This window comes from Echinococcus granulosus (assembly GCF_000524195.1).
Source record: "Echinococcus granulosus chromosome Unknown EG_S00115, whole genome shotgun sequence".
Lineage (NCBI taxonomy): Eukaryota > Metazoa > Platyhelminthes > Cestoda > Cyclophyllidea > Taeniidae > Echinococcus > Echinococcus granulosus.
In genome coordinates this window covers 55,592-79,948 of record NW_020170495.1, presented here as the reverse complement: position 1 = coordinate 79,948, position 24,357 = coordinate 55,592, and the positions used below count along the sequence as shown (strand labels likewise).

Below are 24,357 nucleotides of genomic sequence, written 5' to 3'. Positions count from 1 at the left end.
AGCTTTTTTACGCATTTGATGGCGTTCGGGGATTCGCAAACAAGCCTACTCCAGTGCAAAACTCGGCGCAATCGAACAGCCCAGAAGGGAGAACGGTAAACAAAGAGGGCGTGAGAAAGATCCAATGTTCTTCTAAAAAAGGCTCGTTATATTTCCTAGTAAGCGGAATTAGCACGATTGAAGGAGGACTAATACTCATAGCTAGTGTGTGTGTATGTGTACATAAGGGAAGCAAAGGACGGAACAAAAAACGAAGAATTATAGAACTCATTCTTTGGCCTCGGCATCTCCAGAACTTTGTGGAGAGGTGGGAAGTCCCATAAAGTAATAATAGACGGTCGTCTTCTCCGATAGTCGGAAGTCAGAGAAGCCTGCAGCCCCAAAATTCGTCACTACCATCTACAAAAGGAAAACGGAAGGAGGCGATAACTTCAGCGATGGACTAATCATCATCAAACCATGCATAACACATCAGTCGGCCTATTCACTTAATTAAGCAAGACTCCATAACTTCAACTGTTTTATCGTATCAATTCATATGCTCGTCCAACTACCCATCCCCAGATCATCTATTTAGTTTAGATTAAATTTACCACTCAGCGATCAGTAAATCCGGTCATCACTGACTCACTAGTTCCTCCAGACTTGATTAATTCAGCCGCACTAGGCCTTTCCACCCTAATCAAACCCACTGTTACATCCAAATCTATGCCCCACACAGTCCCAAACCATTGAAACAATCCGTCAAGCACATTCACACATCGTCTGACAGCAAAGACCAGACCCGATTGGCAAATTGTAATAAGACCTTCTAACACGTCCACTTACATCCTTCATCCCATCTAGCACGAGGATGAACCTGTACCGTTGCTGCAACAGCGGCCATATTGCCTTATCCATCAGAGTTGTGTTTGAGAAGCTAAATACCATCATGTCCGCGTCCGGGAGACAAGCGACATCGTCCCGTTTGCCAAATCGCCACGATTTAAACCACACAGAAATGTTGTGCACCATGGACCAGTGACGGTCAAATGCGCTGAGGAAGGTCGACCATCCTTCGCTTTGATCAATGGCGTAGTAGACTAGACGATTTGTAAAGCCACGGCAACGGGCGAAGGACAGAAACGCAGCAATGTCGGTACCGGGACCAACACCAACACTGATTACGCGACGGACGTGATCGCGAAGGTAGATCTCAAGGTCGGGATGCTCCGGAATGATGCGTTCTACAAGTGCCTACAAGAGGTGAAATACACGTTCTGAACCTCATCAGTCGATTATTTTGACAAACCATCCAGAGCTCATCAAACTGCTTGGAAGACGTGGATGAGCGTTATAAACCTCTTGACTTGAACAAAGACTGTTATAGTTAAGAAAGAACACACTTCAGAGAAGAAACTACGCTTAGTTCTGCCACAGTTATGCTCGTATTCCAGCGTTCACCTAGCACCTAGAAAGAAATTTAGCAATAGAAAATTGCCATCACGAATGAACCATCTGAAAACAGCCTGCCGCACTTCGTCATCGAATCGATGTATCAAGAGTTCGTTATATGTAACCATGCAGTCCCGAAAATTCAGACCTTCTTTGTCAAAACTCTCCTTCTCACTGTGTTGATTTTGGCATCCAAAGTGCGTCAACTCCTTGAAGTCGCAAATATTCGTGAATGACTGTGTTCACTGTTACAACAAATAGAATTATCTCTTGCAATTTCACGACAGGTTATATGCTAACCAGATGTTCCAAGCCGACTGAATGGTCACAAGAACGATCACCACGGGTCGGAAACGGAACCACCACGTTTTTATTCGTCACTAACAAAAGTCCCGTTAAAATACCCCATCTACGCGTTTCAAAACCGTACAAATTATGGCCGAAGTCACGGAAAATCTTATCACCACAGGCCATTCCACGAAGGCACTTCCACTGTTGCCTGCTCTCATCTTAATCGTTGGAGTTCAGGCTGGCCTACAGTTTAGCTTGAAGGCTCCTCATGGGGAAGGGAGTATTAAACAAAATTGCCCATCATCCAAAACAAAGAACAAAGACCAGATCCCCAAATGGTCAAAATTGAACTGTCAGAGCCTTTCTTTCAAAGATATCGTTCCAATAACATGGAAAATTGAACAATACAGGCATAAATTTGACTTATTCAAATTGATTGAATTTATAGTTTCATAGAAGAATCATCGGGAAAACAACACGGAATGGTGGTAGGTTTACTCAATTTAATTTAGAACCCCAACCAGGAAGGAAAATGCCAAAAATGCCAGTAGTTAATTAGAATGCGAGAATTAAACTAGGCATAAGTGGAATTAGATCAGGGGAATCCTAAACTCTGGCTACAAAGGTTAGGCCTACAGGACACTACGCAAATATTTTAGCGTTCACAAAAGAGCAACCTCAGTCAAGAAATGGGAGCTATACGAAAACCAAAGGAGATCCAGGAGAAGTAGGCACATCCTGGACGGTGTTAAACATTAAAACCTCAAACGCTATTACAGATGGCCAAAACAAATACCTTTCATAAAAATTACAACAATCATACAGTATGCTACGACTGTAAAGAAAGAGCAAATGCAAGGCGTAAAATGTTTTGGAAACAATGGAGGTAAAAGTGAGTCCGACATAATTAAGGGTGTTTAACTCTCAAATAAAGTGCATACGACAGCAAAAAGTTTACATGATCTTATGGAAGAGCTTTACAACCTAGCAAAGAATGCAGATATATATGTGATTTCGATGATAAATAATCCCAAGCGATGGTGCGTTCATTGATGTACTAAGCATTACCTTGGTGACATTTGTATCAAAGAGTACAAAATATAGAAGCAACACGAAGAAAAGTGGCGTAAGTAACTAAAACAATTGAAACGAGAAGACTCCATATAAAATGTAGACTGGAATACGGAAGAAGTTGATGTTTTGAATCCAAAACGACAAATAATGGCGAAGTACCTGCAGAAAGCTTGTAGCACTGCCAAAGAACCGATAGTTCGTATAAATCGCCCGGAAAATTGGGTTGTCATAGTAAGCCATGAGGCACTCTTTCCTTCTAAATTTGCCTAATAACCAGAAAAGAGGGACAAGTTGGATAAAATTAGAAGATGATGTGGAAAATAAAAAATTCAACCTACACCACTCCGCGTAGAGTCGTTCGCCTCTGTGATGATGATCCGCAGAGAGGATGGAATGAACCTGCTTCCCAATAGGCTCATAAAGATCTGTGAGAAGACGAACTTCACGTATAAACTTCAGCTTCCGCTGAGCACAGGTCTCCCAAGTTAGGCGGGCATCCTCGTCCTGAGCATCTTCAAGCTTCTTTTTAGCCAAAAACTCCTCCCACCAGGCCTCTAACTCGGGATCCGTAGCACTGGGCGGAATCGCACCAGCTCCCGAACTCATGAAGAAACTCTTGCTACGGAAAATACACCCAAACGCAACAAATTCTGTAAAATGTAGACGTTTTTCAGATAAACCAAAGTGACAATGAAAAAAGGGTGAGAAGTACCTCCAAAATTGTGAGACCGAACCACACAATAACTAAGGGAATGTTGAAAGTGCGGATGGCCGAAACAATAAACTCAAACAAAGATACAAACAAACAAATGTTATTGATTTGTTTCAGTTAGTATAGCTGCTTTTAAAAAAATTTTAAAAAAAGAAAATATAGTTTGAGACGCTTATTGTGTAGATATTGAGAAAGTTTTTGTTTACGTGCTTATCTATTCTGTATTCTGTCTTCGCAGATCTTGTAAGGCAATATTTTCTTTTTTAGCATAATGCATATTGAAGAAACATATATTTGCCTTACCATGTGCTTCATTCGACACTTAATCAACACCCAGCCCAGTTTTGTAAAAAATTTGTTTGATTATTGTCACATTTCTCGATATTCAATAGCTTTATCTACTTATTTTCAGATACAACTCTGCGTTGTCGATGCAAATAGGACAAAATTGTTGCATGAAATTTCCATATTGCCAGAGCAACTTGATTTGCAATGGTTATATGGTGATTGATAACGCTCTTGCAAATTCCTTTACAGATCGGCCGACCATTTATGCAATTTTATTTTGATGTCTTTTGTTTCTCTTAACCACAGAAATCAACTTCAAAACATCTGTTTCTTATTGGTAACTTTCAATGTATCCGAATATGTCATAGTATGGTTCCCCGAGTTATGCCTGAAGTCGGAACAAGACAATGTTCTGCTCAAGAGTTGGTATTTGGGGCCTACTAACATGAGGCAAAGGCCGTGCCGAAGTGCATGACTCCAACACGCGGACCCCCGCGAGCGCTTGCAAAGTTCAACAACACATATTTAACCACTAAAATAATTCTGGTAATTTATAACTGGCATGTCATTGCGGCTGTTTTCGGTTATAAGCAATTCTTTGCAATGATCAATGATCATCTATGCCTATCAGAGATGTAGGTAGCTTAGAGCCCTCTTGATAAGCCTAAAATTTTTCTTAACATTGCCGGACTTTGTTATTGGTGCACAAGTTGCTCAGCCTTCGAGAAATTTGTACTTTAAGTTTAGTCAATTAGTCATTTGGCAAAAAAATTATCTTTGCACTTGAGGTATCCCATTGCCTTTGACGTAGTGGCAGAAGGTGGGTTTTACTTTACAACAAGGGCATATCAGCCAGCTCCATTCTACAGGATATAGGACCTTTTAGAGCGGTTTATTTGTTTTTTTTATATATATATGAATAATTACAGATCGTAGGCAATTTTACTATCTGTAATGAGCTGAGATTTATTTCATTTGCAGTTATGTTGTTGAAGTTATCGTTAAACGCATTTAAATATCCCGAAATCGGGGAGCCTCGGGGAATAAACTTTCGAGCCTCCTTCCAACTGGAGTCGGACTGTAGCAAATTTTAGTAACGCTCATAGCATGATAATGCTCGGGTGTATGTATTCATTCCTGATCACGTGTGACTGTGAGTGCTCAAGTCTAACCAATCGGTAGGCGCAGTCATTGTGCCTATAAAAGAAACTCAAACCAATTTCTATTTTGCTTTCATCTTCCTATTTCATCAACGTGGAATATGCAGCCTCGGGGACGTGGAACTGCTCTAAGAAATCTATTAAGGTCGCGCTTGGATTTCGGTAGGAAGCGTGGCCGCCGCGCTCCTCATTTCGTGAGGCAATTGACAAAGCTCGACTTTCCTCATTTCAACAGGAAAAATAATTACATGATGAGGTGCGTTCGGTATTTCCCTTTCTGGGACATTAATCCCCTGGATTGTAAGCTCACGCTCTGCATTAGAATGATAGCAATATGCGATAGTATAATCTACTCTGGCATTACATAAATATCGAGTGTCTAGCAACATCCAAGTCTCGGCACATGGTCTGATTTTATTTTATCAATGTCTTTGCATCATACTAAAGTCAAGTGTTGAGTTGGGTTGAGAAAAAAGTAATTTGGGTAAAACGTGGGAAGATATGTTTTTTAAAATAAGCGATATATCTTTAGTTCCCACACGTAGAAGGCAAAGGCAGTCAAAATAATTCTGAGTATTGTTGTTCACCAGGCGGATTTGATATGAGACAGTTATCTCCACTCCTGTCTCTGTGCATTTTGACAGTTTCATTACCATCATTAGCCCTAATGGGTGTGTTGTTAGAGCAGAGTCGATTTCGCATCACGTTGTACGGGTGAAACAAGGAACCGCCTCGTCTCGCATAACAGATTTTGCAGACTATTAATAACTATATTTATCATATTTATATGAGCACGTAAGGGTTATAAACTGATGTTTATGGGGGTGAGTTTGAACCCCGTCAAATCCCCAGCTCTATTAACCAAGCGATAGCCTCCAATACTGCGACCTTTATTTGGCGGAGTGGCTGGGTGTGTAAGTGGTCGGTGGATGGATAACAGAAGCACAGGGTAGCTTATTTTGGACTTGACTTTATAGGCTTGATTAACCCCCTGAACATTTGTTTGCACGTGACAGTGATTTCAATTAATGAGGAGGAACTAGACGAGGTCACCATAATGTGGGGGGGGGGGGTAAGGGGAATTAGTCACACAAAGAAAACGTCCGGACATCTCCAGCATCAACAGTAGAACTCGTCTGATTGAGATACCCATTAATTCAAACTACCTGCCCATTTTTAACTAATAAACACACTCATGAGCCCACCATAAGAAAGTCTCCCCTTGGGGGTTCGACGCAGTCGGATCCCTCTGGTAACATGTGGTATAGCTCCCGCTTCCAGGTTATTTGATGATATTCCATTAAACAGGTATCACAATGGCACATTAGGATGCCCAGATGTGTCCCGGTTCAAACACACACACATAGACATTATGTGGAAGGGTTGAAGATAGTGGTTTCACTTACAGATAATCTTTTTACTCTCAATACTACAAAATTATCTCACTCATATATTACTCAATGTTCTTACAAAATTATGCAATGCTGGAAGTCTCGTGTTATTGAGAGAGCACATTAACTATTTTTAGTGGGGCCCTTGTAGGCAGCAAATAAATTCGAACGTTAAGCAATAAGTTTACTTTCTAATTACCCACAAAAATAACAAAAAAATAAATGTTTTGAGGAATGTTTGTCCTAGCTACTGGCTAACTTGTTTAGATCTTTCCATAAGTACAGCTCGAGAATTGTCAGTGATATGCAAAAGGTGAAACAGACATTAAGACATTTTTTCCTACTGTACCAAAATTTCAAACACACAAGCGCTGCGACGTAAAAAATTCAGTTTATTTAAACAAATTAAGTATTAGTGATAGTTTAAGTGCGGTTTTTTCAAACACAGGATGGCTCTTGACACCTAAAAGTGAAGTTTTAGCAACCCTAGTAAGACTGCCTGTTGAAGAAGAGAGTCTCAACGGCCCCCACCTATCGCAGTCTAAGGAGATACCTCCAAATTGCTTGAAACTTCCCTTGAATCCGTTTGTTACTGAGTTCCTTTCATTGGAGATGCCCAAACGGTGAAGTTTTGCATCTCCTCAGCTATTTATTATGGAATCCAAAGGGTTTCCCCTTTTTAAATTTATTTTTTTTTTGTGTCAGACGAAGCCAAAATTGTGCATCACCCGTGATGGCATTTAGAAGATAAACCCATTAGGACGATAAAATTGTGAATTTGGATCCATTTTGACTTATATATGTGACAATTAACCACTATTCTCACCATTTTTCTGACCATACCTTTAGAATAAAACTGCGTAAAATTACATGAGGTAGGAGAGACGTTTGTTGAAAGACCCTTCCCTTTTACCATCTGGCAGATTTCATGCCAGTTTGAGCCGTAAAATGTCACAGGGGAAAATTCCACCTCCTGTTGTTTTTCGTGACCGTTTATGACCCATTTTAAGAGGAATGCAAGGCAAATTTCCTTATTTATGAATTATTAATAATAATAATACTAAAGCACAATCCAAAATTTTCACCTCATTGATGTGGCAAATAATGATGCCTTAACTTTTCGATTGAAAAGTCTCTCAGTCCATCGTCCCATTGGTATGTCGAGGGTAGTGTCCATTTGATTCGATCTATGAAAAAGCCCTGGAATATCATCTACGCCTTCCCATGAACTTCATTTTCCTAAGCTGAGACCAAATTTTATTCTTAAAGTCAAAAAAGCCGCATATAGGCAATGACAATGCCCACCGGTTGAGTACATCACTCCACCATCCCAAGAATTGTTTTACAGGGTTTATTCTTCCATTAGGCTTATAAAACACACCTTTCTTGTAGTACACTCCGAAGTTTAGATGTAATTTAGTAAAATGTTTGCCACTTATTTGTCGCATTTGAAGTACAGCAGGACATGTTTAAAAAAATCGGATGACTTGCAAATAATTATATAACTAGAGTGCGTTACTTTCAAATATTTTTTCAATGAACTGTGAAAAGAAGAACTCTCAAGTTTATCATCCCATACCGACTTTTGTAAGCAAATGATTTGCGTTATTTACGGGTTTATGATGTTTGAATCCTGTCGTATGTCGCAAGGCAATTGGTTGAGCGTTAACCAATCATTTGCATGATATTCTTGGTCTGAGAATATTCGAGTTTTTTTTCCTTAGTTACGAGTACCATTTGAGCCTGTCAAAAAAGTTAATGACAAATCGTATCGTACAAAAACAACAAAACATCGGATGATGGCTGTCGATCAGCATCTGAGACCTCTGGTGGATGACGTGCCAAACACGAACCACGACGGGAAGGAGTTATTTGCGTAATAAAAGCACAAAGTCTATTTAAACAGCCAAAGTTTTCCACTATGTAATTGTGGGAATGAGCAGCATTTTAACGTCGTAGAAAAGCTTACAGGGAAGTACATTTTCTCTCTTTGAGTAGCTGTGGAGCTTTTGCTTAATAGCACCAATCGACGAATACGATCCAAATTCCCCGAAAAAAAGCAATCTATTGCATAGGCGACACCTCAAGAAAATGGCATTAAATTTGAGGGGATTTTTGACGTTTTGTTATGGTAAAATCCCGAAAATGAAGTGGGAAAAAATTTTTTTCCTTTTGGTTTCATATCCCACAAAGAACCAGGTGTTCCTATTGCGGTCACTGAACAACTTTTTACGTTTTCACAGTTTCTAAAAGGCGCCTTTTAAAAGGGTGTACTACATTCCCGCAAAAAAGCGATTTGTCAACGAATTATTTTAACCTAAATATCAAAATTTCCGTTAGACTGCTTCGAAATATGACTTAAGACAACTATATCAAAGGCATGGTTGAAAGTCACCGATTCGCCTACCTTGTTGATTGATCTGCGGTTTGTAAACCACCCTCTGATCAGATGATTAAGTAGCTTCATTCCGTGAAATGATTGCATATTTCAAAGGCCTGTAGCGTTATTTATTGGTGGAGTACAATGAGAAGTCGCCTTCACAGCAGCAGCTCAGTTTAGTTGTGTTGTAGCATCCCTCGATGAGATCACAAAAGTGGAATACACTGCAGAAGTCATTTAGACGAAGACTGGGGACGTTGGAGGAATTTGGGCACAGAGGTTTAAAACAAATTCATAGGCTACATTCCAACGGAAGACCCCATAAAAGGCAAGCATTTAATTTACCTACTTTTTTAGCCTTTTTTGAAAAGAATAGACTTTAAATAAACTTTGTTTGTTTCACTTAACCCAAAAAATCCGCTAGCAAGGCTCATGTTATTGTACATGATGTAGATTGCATTCCATCCCATTTTTGCCATATTTTATTAAGGCGGAGCATTAGAGTACCAAAGCACCTAAAAAGTAACAATTTGTTTAAAATGTGCAGGGTATGAAGAATTAATACTTTATTACTTTACTAGTAAGCAGAGCACACTGCTCTACTGAGACGTCTGTGCTTCCAATGGGTGTCAATGATAGCCTCTACGCATAGAATAGAATCCTTTTAGTAAACCCAGTAGTTAGTTTCTTTCTCAACTTTAAGTAATAAAAAAATGTATTGCAAATGCATCTTCAAATTTAGAGTCTTACAACTTTGCTGATTCGTATGATCACGCAATAAAGGTGCTAAAATTACTTGCATGTAAATGGTTGAACAAAAATTTGGATCTGCTCATGGAATAATTTGGTGCAAAGCTCTGTCGATTTTAAGGACAGAAGCAACCTTTTTGTTTGAATAGCCTACACATTTTAAACACATCAATTACCACCGAAAACGTTTTATCTAGATGGGTCCTGATCAAAATTTGTGATTTCCGTGTCAATCTGAAGGTGTCAGAGTTTTTCAGAACCCTAAAATGGAATTTGATAAAAATGGAAAGTTAACTAAGGGTTAAAATTGGCGGAAACAACGGAATATATCGACAGCTTTGCATTTTATGGATGGTTAGTTCTCCTGCATTCGACAAATCGAAATGGTCACTCTATTCGGTGGAAAAGTGGATGCACGCCTTTAGATAGCCCGGATAAGCTTAATTACTTTCAGAATAAGTAAAATCGGAATATTTACTAAATTCCTTGAGGTTTGGCAAAATTTTAAGCAAATCAAGGTGTTCAAAACGTTTCAAGTTTTGAGACACATCTCCCAGTGCTAGGTTGATTTAAACAATGGCTGAAAACCTCATGCACCAAAACCAAATTGATGGACAGTCATTATTTCTTCAACTATTTGGACATCTCAATCTTTCATTTCCACCATTGAGTAAAACGGTACCAAATTATCCCCACTTGTAAAGATTGGCGGCAATTTACCTGCATTATGACAATGTGTCATTTGTTGTCAACACTACTTAATAGTGAAGGATTACACTTTTCCCTATGGAGTGGTAATGTAGCCCTAATGAATCCTTCAACAGTGGGTTATTCCATAATTTCTCAAAAAAAACGCCTCAAAAGTCGAAGGTGAAGGTGCGGAGCAATGGATAAACCCCATTTGGCATGACCATATAGTGTAACCAAGAGCTGGAGTGGAAAATAATTGTGATAAGCTTTTAAATTCAACTCTTTGATTCCTTTCGAGTAGCACGTCTGATCAGCATGACGATTGTGTGGGTGTCACTGTTCCTGCTATCCTGTCATAAATTTTTATGACATTTTGAAAACAATTCACAAATTCCTTAACAATAGTTTATTTTAGTCATCCCTTCTATACTGTTTGAAAGCCAACTTTAACTAACACCTTTTGGAAATCAGCAACAACACCAACGACAAAGTCATATTTGTTTTAAGTATGCATAAAGTAACACAAGTAAACATTTTAGTGTCGCGGAGCTCTCACCATAACCTCATTAAACCTCTCAAAACACGGATTATAAAGTCATAGGTTTGCGCAAAGTGTGAATGAAACAACATCGCGTAGGTAACCTAAGTTGTTTCCTCATCAAAAGAAACACAAATACTTAAGTCGCGTCTTTTCTGATTGGTTTTTAAGAGTTTTTTTCTATGGTGTTAAAAAGACTGAAATTTTTTCAATGATTGGTTACAGCTAAGTGAACGGATAGACACCTGGACATCCACGGTGAGGTCCTCGTTGCATTATTAAGAGACTACATAGTTAGAATATCAAAGCACTGCTTTGTGCGGTATTTAGCTAGGGTTTGAAGTTCTCTCGGGTCAAGACATCATAATCTTACAGCTCTTTTCTGGAGAAATTCAATAAATTTTATAGACATTTAGCCACATAGTATGGAATACAAGCCAATTAAAACAAAGGTAAGATGCGCCCGCCCAAAAGTAACCTCTAACAAATAGGTAAATGGTAAATCAAGGAGGGCAGATGTCATGGTGGAGACTAATTTATTCTTTTTTCGGCAAAAGGCCAAGTCAATCAAAAGTCTAGAAAGAATATGTGATTGAAAATATTGTGCATTTCCAAAAATATGTCCACAATGCTTCTCACCTTTGCATTCATTCATCAATCCTCAATCCATTCATAATTTATCCATCCATCCCGTATCCATCTATTAACCGCGTATCCATCCATCCTTTCACCCTTCCGCCCTATATCCATCCATTCATTTTATCCATCCACCCAGACATCCATCGCGTTTTTACTAACTAGTTTGTCCAAAACAGTGAAGCTCGTATAACTTCGACTGCTCTATGAATTTATTCCGCTGAAATTACCCCAGCCAGCATCTTGCGAAAAGGGAAAACGATCCTCCATCACTTTTAAATTACGTATTTGGAGTACATAAACGAAGAATATGCAGATTTAGTACTGACCGTGGTGGTACAGGAAACTGTCAAGGAAGTAGCCTTTGAGTAAGTGAACGGGACCAACTAAGACTGCGATGATACAAGCATGTATATCATTAGCTAACTTGCAAGGAGACGGTAGATCCGCTAATTCTTAGTCTATTCTTCCTCGTATCGTATGAAACTTGTATCAGACAGCAAATTTAACGTGATTTTCAGGACTTAAAATTTAACCGTGTTTTGAAATCGTTCCATAATCAATTAAAGAGTTACCATCTTAAATGTCTACTACTCATCAACGCTGACTATTGCTTGAAACAACTGACTATTTACGACTAATGTCTAAAATGCTGCAAACTGTCATCGCATTCTTGTACGTATGCAGTGGCCCGCCTGTCAGTCACTTTCTCCCATGTGACACATCTGACCACCCAACTTTCACAGAGCATTTTATGGTTTTCACTCAGCTCACGGGGATGTAACGCCTTTGTTAAAATTCACCTTATCCCCTAGATTTCTGATGAGGATATAAGTAAAAGTTTAGTGCATTAAAAAAACTTAACAATGAAACAGCCTTGTTCAAACCACGTATGTGAAAAATTGTAGACTTAATTGCTTTCTCTGACCTATGTAAAATATGCAAAATAAAAAAACTCCTCAAAGCTACTAATAGGAAACAAACACTGATTTTACCCCACCGATTTTCCTTTTTTGTCTAGACGGCCCAGTGTCGCCTTTGCCGACTATGAAATAAAGGACAAGAGGTAAAGTTGCATCCAAAAACGCACCAGGGTGACCGCTAATGAACAAAAAAATCAAAACAACGGTTTTCATTTAGAAGTTCAGTTATGTCCTCACTTCTGCTCCTCTCTGCGATTGCGGAGGGAGTAGCTTCCTTCGTCCTCCCCATCATCGATGCTTTTGGACCTCCAAAATATGTAGAACATAAGTTCTACTTCGAGGTTGGTCAGAAAGTGTTAGCATTGTACCAAAGACCCTTTCATTTTTTCCCTCGCTTTTAGCATTTTACAACTGTGCCTATTACAACAAAAGGTGATGCTAGGCCATTGAGATTAGGAATTGGTGCACGAAAACATGCATTTAAAGTGTGCTTGATTGATAACAAAGTAACTGGAATAAAAGTGAGCGAATTCAGTAGATCCATCAGTAGGTAGGTTTTGAACTTCTACTTGCATCAGCAGTTAGTTTGGTTCTATTTTGAGCACTTATAATCACCTTTATATTCACTTCAAAACAAATCACTTTTGGACCTCAGAATTTTCATTATCGTTGGATAACCTTTTTGGAATAATTTTAATATCTAATCCTTACAGTTCAAAACACAACCTTAAACAAAATGCTCAACCTTTACAATTGCATCTACTACACCTGAGGTTTTTATACTTCGTCAAAGACTTTAACTTTATTTACGGTTAGGTTTAAAACAATTTTGTTACCATTTTTGAATTGTCATAGTTTTGTTTACAAAACAGCAAACATGCCCTTGAAGACATTTTTGAAACCTCGATTTGGCATGTGTGTGTAGGGGGGTGGTTTGTAAATGCAGTTAAGAAAACCTAGGAAGTCATACGCATTCCAGTTCAGTAATCCCACCACGACGGCTACCAAGCTCACGGAATTAAACACAGAATCAAACAAGCAATTTACTGGTAGTCATTTCCAGCTATACAAGTAGTCACCTCTCCAATTCGGCAGTAAAGAATTCAAATAAACTCCAAGGTAGAACTCAGGGTGCTGTGCTGGTATCGCATCACGAGGAAAATGCAAACTATTAGTAGTAATTTCTGCCATGGGTTTGGAAGGAAATCATTTAAAGTGACCTATTTCCATCACCATATGAGGAGTAACAGGGGATCGCGTGGACTCCAGAATTGACAGAACTTTAAGTGAGTTTCAAATCAACATTCTGGTCTTGCTTCACTAGCAGTAGTCCTGTAGAACTTTAAGTGTTGGGTTTGCCAAAGCGGATGCCCCTTTGGTGGATTTGAACAGATTAGGTTACCCATCCTTATTAGCGAATCAACAAGCTCAGGAGTATTTTTTAGTTGATACCTGTGTGCTTGCTTCTACTGCCAATGCGGCGTCACACTTCATGCATAAACTCGTCTCGGTATGGAAGAAGAAAACTTAGGGAGCCATAAGAACTAATCTATCAACAGGTTTTTTATGGTTCATTTTTCTTTACAAGTAAATGTATCAAGGATCTTTCCTAACCAAAGCAACATATGGGAAAAATATCATATCGTTAGCTTCAACATAAATGCTCTTCTGTGCTTCAAAATTTGCGTTTTTTTAAACTTTTTGACTGGCGTTTTTGATTTGTGATGTCTTTTTGAGCAAAATCTAACACATACCCTGGGAATGTAGTGAGTGATAACGAAAAGCATCTACAAACGAATGTTACTTTTAATGAAGGGCAATTTATTTCAGAGTCATTACCTATAGTATCCCTAATTTCACAAAAAAAAGGGACTGACCAAATGTCTAAAGTACAAAGCAACTTCCCCTAAAACACAACATTACAGCAGAGTAACAGGATAACAAAAATGTTCTGTTAGCGTCTCCAACCTCAACTTAGACAATCCATGATAAACGTTCGTCTACGGAAGAGATGCCCTTTCTAACCCCTACCCTGGCTGCATATCTTATTTGATCTGTAAAGGTATTCCAACTTATTCAATTCACAATGTCTATCGCTGCGATGGCCTATCTGCAAGCTCTGATGATCTACTACAATCGAAAGATGCAACGGCGCGAAAGGCTACGCCAGAGGTTGGTACAGGGTTTGAAAAACAATACTGACAATCACATTGATGAAGAGGATGAGGAGGATGATGAGGATGAAGAAAATGGATCTAACGAAAGTCCAGCTGCCATTCCAACTAGTCCACCAGATGGTATGAGTCCCTCTATCCAAACAGAGGATAGCACTGAGGAAGTATCTCACGAGAGCAACCCTACTTCAACCCCCGTACATGGTAAGCTAGTGCGCTTTCTTTTGCTGTTTCAAGTTGCAAAAAGAAATCAAACATTCCAATGATCAAACAAAATGGTAGGGAATCTAAAGTCTTAAAACATGCAGACCTAGAAATAAAAGGATTTTAATTTGGAAACCATGAAAACACTCGTTATAATCGCTCTTTCAATGTCATCAGGGTTAATCATCCAGTTGATGCAAAGATAACAAAAGTGGTAAATTTCCTTTTAAAATAACACAGTACTAATTCTAAGTTAACGCCAGAAGATTCGGTTTTAAACATGGGTCTTTACAATGACTCGTCGTAACTTGTAGTCCTCCAAATTAATGGATTACGAGGCACAGGCATGCGTCAGTCTATCAACCACAAGGAATTCTACCATTCTGCTCCGACTTTTAACTTGATGAATGTGATTTTAAACTTGTCTGCTTTACCGACTTATATTTTAAAAGCGAAAAGCTTCCTGTTTAAATTTATTTGACATGAAAGTAAGATGAGGGAACAGAATGACTTATCGTCCAAAAATGGCTTTAAAAGTTGATTCTGTTGATGTGTGACCCAAAGGTTCGTCACAGGCAGGCGCATCCTCTACTCTTAATGACACTGCAAAATTAAGAGTTACAATAGATGCGCTAAAATACCTAAATATTAAAATATGAAAGGTTGTGAGGTAGTTTCTTTGCACTTTAAGCAAATGGGATGGTCGTAAAAGCTGCTAAGCCAATGGGTGCCAAATGACACGCATGACAAAAAGAGCTCTTCACATCTATCACACTTTCTGTAAGGCGTCATGTGGATTAATTGCTGACCACTTCACAGATTCGTGATCAGAAACGGCGTTGGAATTTTCACATCCCAAAATTGGTCAAGCAAGCAAATCACCTTCGAGGATTCCAAGTGAAAAAGAATGGACTTGCGGCTTCAAATGCGGTAATAATCGAATGTCGCCGTAGATACTGTTAAACGTATTCGTAGAGGTTATGATTTTAGGGGGAGAAACCGAAAATGCACATATCTTTAAAGGAAATAGCAAACCCATTACTGTGTCTAAATGAAATAGTTTTCAAGCAGCACCCTTTAGTGTCCAAACGCAAAAGCCACAACAGTTGATTCCACCATTCTTTAATTTCGTACCACTTGCCTCGTTTTGTTGATGATTTCCCATCTTAACTGTTTTAAATTATTCTCTGTCAATGGTAAAAGAACACGTATTATTGCTCTGTTGTTCAATCATTAAATCGAATGGGATACATTTTTCTGAAATCTGCGACTGGCATTCGGATATACAAGCTGCGAATTTCGCTGCTTTCCAAGATTTATGGCCTATTGAAGTAGGCTCTCTCACAAATTTCTACCACTACATCGTTGTTCTACGAAGCTTTTGTGTGTTCTACCCTTGTGGGCAGCGTCCCAGGCGCTCGTCAAAGTCGTAATGAGTCAAAGTAGGGACTGGAAGGCATGCCGCGGACTGAAAGCACAACCCACATTGACCAAATCGGACCTGCAATTAAACTGTTAAAACAAATGCTAGAAAATAAACAAAATTCCAAGTCAGAACAAAGCCTCTCTCTCTTCCTTTGAATGTCATCTCCTGCCCTTCCTTTGGTCATCCTCCTATGTTGTCGCTTTAAAAATCACTTCCAAAACAGGAACTTCAAGTATCGAAACCCTTTGCATACAAGAAAGCACTTAACTCCAAATTCACTTGTATATCACAAGAATTGCACCGCATATAGCTTTGTCCTTCTTGTGAACAGATTGAGGAAAGAGAAATACATCGACCTTATCCTTCTCAAGACCGGTCGGTGCTCTACAACAAAGGAATTTTGTATAGCAAACATTTGCAGAGGAAAAGTTAATAAAAACATTATAGTCTTTAAAAGAAGATTCGATTTGGAGCAGACTTGCGGGGCTAATATTTGCATCTCTGCCACCTGCATCTCATTTTAGTTCTGCCTAGCCATTTATTTAGATTCAGTTGATCTAGTGGAAATGTCACTTGTGTTAATCTTTTCAACATCTTTATATAGATACAGCAGACGGCTCCAGAATGGACGGTTCCTAGTTACTTGTAGCATTCTTGTGGAACGTGGACTTGTAGTAGAAGCCAAAGGTAGTTGACATTTTCAATGCCCCATGTCGAGTTTCTTAGCGGCTTCACTCGATGGCAGTAGAGGCCTTTCTTCTAAAACATTAAGGTTTATCATTCGGTCTTGGGAATCAGAATATTTTTGCACTTTGGTCCCATTTGCTTGTCTCTGCTATCAATGTAGCTTCCTGGGTTCTCGCCGAAATCATACCAGGCCAAATTATTACGAGAGATTACATTAATAACATACAGAGGGGCATGGAGGCTACCGACAGGGTCCTAGAGCCATACTGCAGAGCACAAATGTAACCTGTGGAGACTGAGGTGCTGGTATAGCTTGATAGACAGTTTGTGCGTATAATCAACTTCATCCTTTCCTTTTTAACTTAAAGTTAGACCTGAGCTCAAATTATATATCATCAGAAATGTATGCATCTGCGAAATAATTTTATATGAAGCAGAATGTCAACATGACGATTTAGGAAGGAGATCGCAATTCCGCTATTCTCCGATATAACTCTTGAACTATCATCTCCGAAAAGGCGGACCTTTTGCTCTTAATTTCGTGGAAAAATGTTTGGAATTTATGTTTAGAGTTCGCCGCAAAAATGTAGAAACTTGTCAAAAATACTTTTAGAGTGCATTTTCGAATATTTAGGTATTTTGACTTCCGACTTATCCAAAGCGTTCTTTGGATGTAAATGTTGAAAATGATTCAACAAACGCACAGCATTTGCTTCCATTCCAATTGTGAATCTTGTTTTACAACTTCTTTAGAAGGCAAATTTAGAGCTTTCGGTAGATTTCAAAGGCCAATAAGATATTTTTTAGCACACAATTTGAGGAAATAATTTTAGACAGACTTTCTTGGAATCCAACTTTATGACTTTCAGTCGAAAGATGGCGTTTGAAAATGATTAAACGACAGAACTCAGAGCAACCAGTGCTGTGAAAATAGCAATCTTAATATTTCAGCAAAATCAACGTATAATTTTTTACTGAAGTTGTGTTTACAAACATTTTGTCAGCATTCCCAATTTTAATGTTGTTTGTAGGTTTTTTCCAGACATTGGTATTAAAATTTGTCTTCTTTTTTTTTCCAAGGTTTGGCATCTTCTGTAAATAACTTTGCCCCCATCCACGAACAGATGCCAAAAAGCGACTCCTATCTCAGCAATTCAAGAAATTCCGTCCAATGTGGAACAGGCTACACTTTGCTACCAGCTAAAACTGTAATCCTTCAGGTAAATGGACGCTTACAACTCTTTTGTTCTTATGTCCTTTTGCTAGGTACACTAAGATTTCCTTTAAACTTGTTGCTGAATTAAAGATACAATTTTGTTAAAGACAAATGTTAAGGCATTTTGAAGGTGCTCTTTTGTGCACTGAATCACGTAATTTTCTTGAAATTCCTTTGGGTATTGCCCTTAAACAGAGTTTAATGGGTGAGTTACTTCTCCTCTCTGCATTTGCTGGTGTTTCATTCACATCACACCAACTGGATTCAAACAATTTGTAAGAACTAGCCTTCACATCAATATAAATAAAATATTATGTCAAATTTAAACCTACATGTCTACGTTCGCATTAGTTAGGTCATCGCATTAGTAAAACCTTTTAGTGAAAACAGTTTTGTGTTTTTTTTGGCAACTGACTGCGCTTTTAAGAGCTTCAAGCCTTAGGGATGGAGATCTTAATGTTAACTTTTGCATAGCACAATGACCTTTCTTTACAAGAAGCAAAAGAATAAGACAAAATTTTTAGCTGCATTTTGTAAAGCTAGCTTTTATCAGTCCAAATGGAGTAAATTAAGCTTTATTTTGATAAAAAATAAACGGAGAAAAGCCAGTGAATGCATGAAACATAGTGCCCTAAAGTTAAAATAAAACTAGTTACATTAATAATGACCTTTATTATGGAATTTCGTGCAAATCATACTAAAATGTAAAGCAAATTCCTGTACACAATTACTACTGATAAACACGAGCCCATTTTATAACTACGATGTCACAATTACTGTGTGAATGGTTTCGTAACAAGAATTTAAGGATATCCTACATGCTTTGTGTTCGCAGCAAACGCTTCTTCCGATTCATTCCAAGGCCTTGAATGTCTTACAAGCACAGCGTTGAAAGTGACAGGGGGTCCGACATGCCACACAAGGTTAAGATATCAAAGATGTCACTACTCATAAGTCAAGAAGCACAAAGACTAAATGTGTTCAGCTCTAACACCTTTGTCATTGTGGTAGTTTTGACATTTCATTTTTTGGGCTAATAAACAGTTACCAATAATAAAATTCTCCTGCAAAATTTCAAGAGTAAAATAGTCAGTTTTGGCCATTTACTAGTCTACATATATTAATTTATAATACTTCTTTGTACATTGACATTATGAGTAAATCCATCTACTTGCTGTAAATATAAACAATTTTTATAAAGTTGATTGAATAAACCGTGCATTAACTTTGAAGCCCAGCGGATCAAGTGACGCTCAATCCTTGCGACGGCCAAAACCGGGGATGCCAGGCGCCAAATCCTTGGCTGAACGAAGTGTGGCGCATATAGGAAGGATGTTTGGAGACACGTTTGGAATAATTAGCGAAAAGAATCCACCCTACACACAGAATTCAGAGGGCATCAATCTTTACCTTCGTTTGGGTACTGTGGGTAAGTTTACATCTGCCTGGTGCTGATGATAATGTGACCCTTGCAGGGGGATCATCTTAGCAAGCCACCAATGAGGGAATTGACCGTTCTCCAGCTTGAATGAATACCATACCTCCTTTGAGGTAAACACACATAGCAAATGACCTTAGATTATCCAGATCTTTTCGTGTAGTTACTTGCTAGGCGATTCTTCATTTCAAGACACACAGAAGCGAAAGCGACTCCGTAATTTCAATGAGATTGATGAAAAACAGTCATTCTAGACCAGTAGTTATACACTTGCGAAAATGGCACATTTAATAGAGTGTATTTAAAAAAATCAAAAAGGTGAATTTTATTTTCAGCCAGGTTAAATGTACAACTTGATTGTGGAAGAAAAATTTGGCTTAAGATGCAAGAGCAGCAGGAGTTAAATTATGAATGCTTTGTAAGGGCTAATATACTTGTTTCTGATAAAGACTTTCTCCAACTAGCCGATCTATGGTGTAGTAATGATAATGATTTGTTCTAGATAGTTAAAAGTTACTTTTTCATAACTAATCGCGGTATTTTGCAGTGTCACCTGGATTTATTGGTTAAGTTTACCAGTGAAAATAAGATTTTGACATCTAAGTTTAAGTAAAGATATAAAGTAAAATGCAAACCCATCGCATACGGCTAAATTAATGAATCGAAAACTATGATTAATTTTTAAAAGTTTTCCTAATTCAAGTTCCGACAAGTTTGATTCCATTGTCAAAAAGGATATTTGTTTCAGATAGGTGGGACCTTCGAGTCCTAAGTGAGGACAATGCCTCTATTCCTCTGAATTTCTTACACTAATGATTTGCGAATAGACGGAACTACCGCTTTACATTTTACACTTAACAAATGTTAATTTATCAACTTAGTTCTGTAAAAGAACTAAAAGCTCGATGCCGTTTTGCTTAAAAATATGAAATTAAGTGTTAAAAAACATCATACGAATTAGGCAATGATGAACATCTTTTGTCATATAACGGCATCCCACTTTAATAAATAGAGATATTACTGTTTATTAAGTATATGAAAATTACTCCAATAATGTGGTCACAACCTTTGTTAGATGACTATCGACCTAGGAAAGGAAATAGCCATGTATTTTGCAGTCGGAAATTAATGTCATCACCTCCACCATAGCACGAAATCCCTGTTTCTTACTAATTACAGACCTTACTCCGCTTCATCGCTTAATTAAGGCACTATCTTATCTACACGATTTAGTGTTTGGATTTGGTGTCATGATTATGGACGGTTTTCGTGTGGCCGATCAATTCCGTGCAGTAAACAGTGAAAGAACCTGTCATAGTATCCTCTGGATCCCTCTGAATGTGATCCACGCTATCTACATCTTCTGGCAGACCTACTTTCTCTTCAAGTACCACCGAGTAAGTTTGCCTGATTACTTAAATAATGCACTACTTAATTGATCACTTGGGTTTTTCAGTAGGCAGAACCCAAGCATGTTAGTGGGCAAAATATTTAATCTGTTCAACGTGTTCAAGCAAGTATACTATTGCCTCGGATGGCGTCAGTAAAACCTTAGCCTTATGGTTTGCTTTTAATCACCCGCCACTGAAGTAGTCACAGTGACACCAGGCTATGAGTACTTTCAAGGAAAGCAATGTTTTACAGGCTCCCCTGTTTTCCACTGCCTTTAATAGTTGCGACTAGTTTAAGTGTTATTTCACTTCAGCGATGTAAGATTAGGACAAGTGATAGATGACTAACTGGTATTCATGGCCTCTATACCATAAGTATCTCGAAATTTAACAGTAGTAGCCAGCTTTCCTTTATATAAGTATTATTTAGGCATCAATGCAAGCTCTACCAGCATGGAGGCAAACTTACTTTTACAATATAAGAGCTCCAGAAGGAGCACAACCAGAGTTGTACACCACTCCTTCAGGGACTGAACTGTAGGAGTCTAGGGGTACACGGGTAATTTAGGTCAATCCATCCACCACTTTCCTTGTTTGATTTTTTGTTAAAGGTGAAAGTTTAGGGAACACAAGCCCTTAGTGTGCAGCAAATTACAAGAATTCAAATCAAATCTCTCCTTTTCGTAGGCTTCATTAAAAGTATACGTCCAGGAAGGCTCCTTTAAGAGTAGATAAGATGCATCAGCAACCACATTAATTCAGTGTGTGCAAAGAAACACTCTTAATTTGATTTAGCATTGAATATTCACATATTTTTTCTTGACGCACAAATATTTGCTAGTGGCTCTAACAAAGTCAGGATTGCATGGCATCGAATGCGTTTGAAAGTGATAGCACGCCAATTTACGTCCAGGTGATCCTTAACTCGAAAGGCTATTCGGCCACTTTTGGATTCTACATAACTTCCTACCAATTTCATTCCATTTTATCCACATTTCTGTCTTAATAATTCATACACTTCTCTGCATATCTCCGTGCAAGTAGAGAAATGCGTTATGTGTCCATTTTGGTGGGGTTAGGATGTTTCACTTTACCAAACAGTTGTTTTGAGTTTGGTTTATCACAATTCGAAGATTAGTTGCAAGCTGTTGGAACTAACAGGGTTTATTCAATTGGTTACACGAATAACAGGGCACATACTTGCGTAGCACTAGTAGTACAATATTCCCTACGTCATGGGTTCTTGACTGAACATGGTGGAGGAGATTTAACCCGTCCCACTTCAAAAGTTGAGCTTCAAAGCTGTAGAAACTCGTTAACAACCTTCTTTTGGCAGCTAAACAAAACCACGTAGCAGGAAATCATATCACTCATGACCTCATGGAGCACACTGCAAAACGTAGATTCTAACTTCGGGGATAGGATAGCGGAAGTGAAAGAGAGCCGCACTATCCCATCTGCCTTATTTTCTGATGATGATTTTCTAGTGCTCATTATTACATTTCATGAATGTTGCCTAATCCCATAAACATATACAAAGTGACCGGTTACGAAACGAATGCGAGATCGAAGTACACGCGACTAAAACTCGATTTTGTTCCCAAGGGCGCTGATGGATTTCAGTAGTGGTGATTTTAAAAGCAAAATATTCAAAGAGGCTTCTTGCAAAGATTCAGTAATACAAAAAACCCTGCATGATTTTAGTTTTCTTATAGTTAGAGCAAACCTCATCTGTTTATGCGTTTTGTTGAACCTCAGTATGCATAAATCCTTACTTTCCCCACTGAATCACCACTGAAGTGATATTGAAGAGTATCTAAGATTAACGATGCTTCTCTGTTACATGCGTACTTTTACAAGGTGACAAAGTTTGTTTTTTTGTACCACTGGATGTTTACATAGAACTATTTTTGGACAAAGACTGCTTAGAACTGGACACTTATTACAAAAGGCTCAATTTTTCCCTAGACGCATCATATGAGATAATTCATACAAAAATAAAATCAAGTAGCAGAATTTGAAATGGAATGGTCTCCCCAACTTGCATCCTCACTTTTCCCTTATTTACACTTTAATGCACTTGACCCTCCTAATCAACCGTCAAGTTATTTTCAACTTTCTACCTTACACTTTCTGATTCCTGCATCGACTAATGGATAGATATTTCGTTAACTGAATGGGTCTTTAAACCTAGATCATGAATTACATCCCTAAAATCAACGTAGGTCATTTAGTCATCTGCGACGAATGCCATAGAATCATGTTAAAGCTTCTCTTTCTGATTGTAATTACGCCTTAAAGCGTCAATAAACGGCACTATAATTGCTTAGCCACTTTACAGGCGAATGTGCAAGGTTGCATTCATATCTGAAACAATTGTCATTTGGCTCTACCTGCAGGTGACCTTCAATGTTCAAAAGTTCATCATCCGGTTCATTTTGAGCCACATGGCTGTTGTCAATTTGGGCCAGTGGTTGAGCACGGTGGTGGAAGAGGTGGTCTCCTCTGAGGAAAAGTCAGAACATTTAACTAACACGATGCGCTCTCTTGCTGATGCAGTGGTTGCCAAACAGTCACTCACTTCGGATTTAGGCGTTCCAGCTCATGCTACTCTAAAGGAGACGAGTCAAGAACCAATTACAGGTACAGCCGCCTTTTTTGTAAATATTCATTTTTGTATTAAATAGGAATATTGCTACTAGTACTTAAAGAAGAGCTACCCAAAGGTCGGATGAAAGTTAGCCGTAAAAAAGAACACAGAATTTCGACTAAATAAAAGACTATAACTTTGATCCAACTTTATCTCAGGTAGAAGTTGCAGATTCTACGTTTAGCGAAAGACTTAGAAATAGTAAACAAGCTTAGCGATGATGTTTGATGATCCTTAGAATAATGGCCAATTTACTTTTAAGTCACCATTCACCCCAGACTGGCCGAATCAAGTCATACCGCAGCCGCACTGGTTGGCTTTAATAAAATAAGCATAAACATGCAATATTAAAGGTCTGACAACGATAGCACCGTCCCAGTTTTCGAAACCAGGACCCTAAATAGTTGAGAAGCTAAGTTAGTGTGGTTGTTAGTACAGTTTGCTCTAATAATTGGCTATAAATTTAGGAAATTTAAAAGTGCATGCGTAAGGAATGGGTGGGTACCAACCCATCTGAATGGCAGCATTTATTATGTTCGTCACCGTTTTCCACCAATTGTGAAGTCTCTTAACATTAAGTAGTGGATACATGCGGTGGATGCAACTAGAGGTTGTCTGCATTGCCAACTGGGTTCCACCCGGTTACAGGGTCGCAGAGGTTTCTCATACCAATTACTGTGTAGTCTTTAAGGGAACTGTGGTTTTAGGACACATATCCACTCAAAAATAATCTAAACTCTTTGATTATAAGATAGATCCGTCATGTTCAGAAATGATCATCCATTTCTCATAGTGATGAAACATTATTGAAAATAATAGACATACGGAAAAGAACAGTTTTCTCATGTACACTTTGCAGTTACTATGCTTTCGTTAAAAAGACTGCGAGGACATGTTTGGACAC

At 38.5% G+C, this 24,357-nt stretch overlaps 2 protein-coding genes across 2 annotated transcripts; one reads left to right on the top strand and one right to left on the bottom strand. All coding sequences in view use genetic code 11, as the record gives it.

Moving 5' to 3' along the window:
• Positions 1-267: 267 nt before the first annotated feature.
• Positions 268-3,405, bottom strand: EGR_08676 (hypothetical protein; the record flags this gene model as incomplete). Its single annotated transcript, XM_024497925.1, has 4 exons — positions 268-399; positions 829-1,236; positions 2,959-3,065; positions 3,138-3,405. 4 exons carry the CDS (start codon positions 3,403-3,405, stop codon positions 268-270), a joined length of 915 nt encoding a protein of 304 aa, XP_024347650.1.
• Positions 3,406-12,494: 9,089 nt separating this feature from the next.
• EGR_08675 (otopetrin) lies at positions 12,495-23,681 on the top strand (the record flags this gene model as incomplete). Its single annotated transcript, XM_024497924.1, has 7 exons — positions 12,495-12,608; positions 14,330-14,645; positions 17,839-17,978; positions 19,208-19,403; positions 20,646-20,809; positions 23,203-23,446; positions 23,638-23,681. 7 exons carry the CDS (start codon positions 12,495-12,497, stop codon positions 23,679-23,681), a joined length of 1,218 nt encoding a protein of 405 aa, XP_024347649.1.
• Between the last annotated feature and the right edge of the window lie 676 nt (positions 23,682-24,357).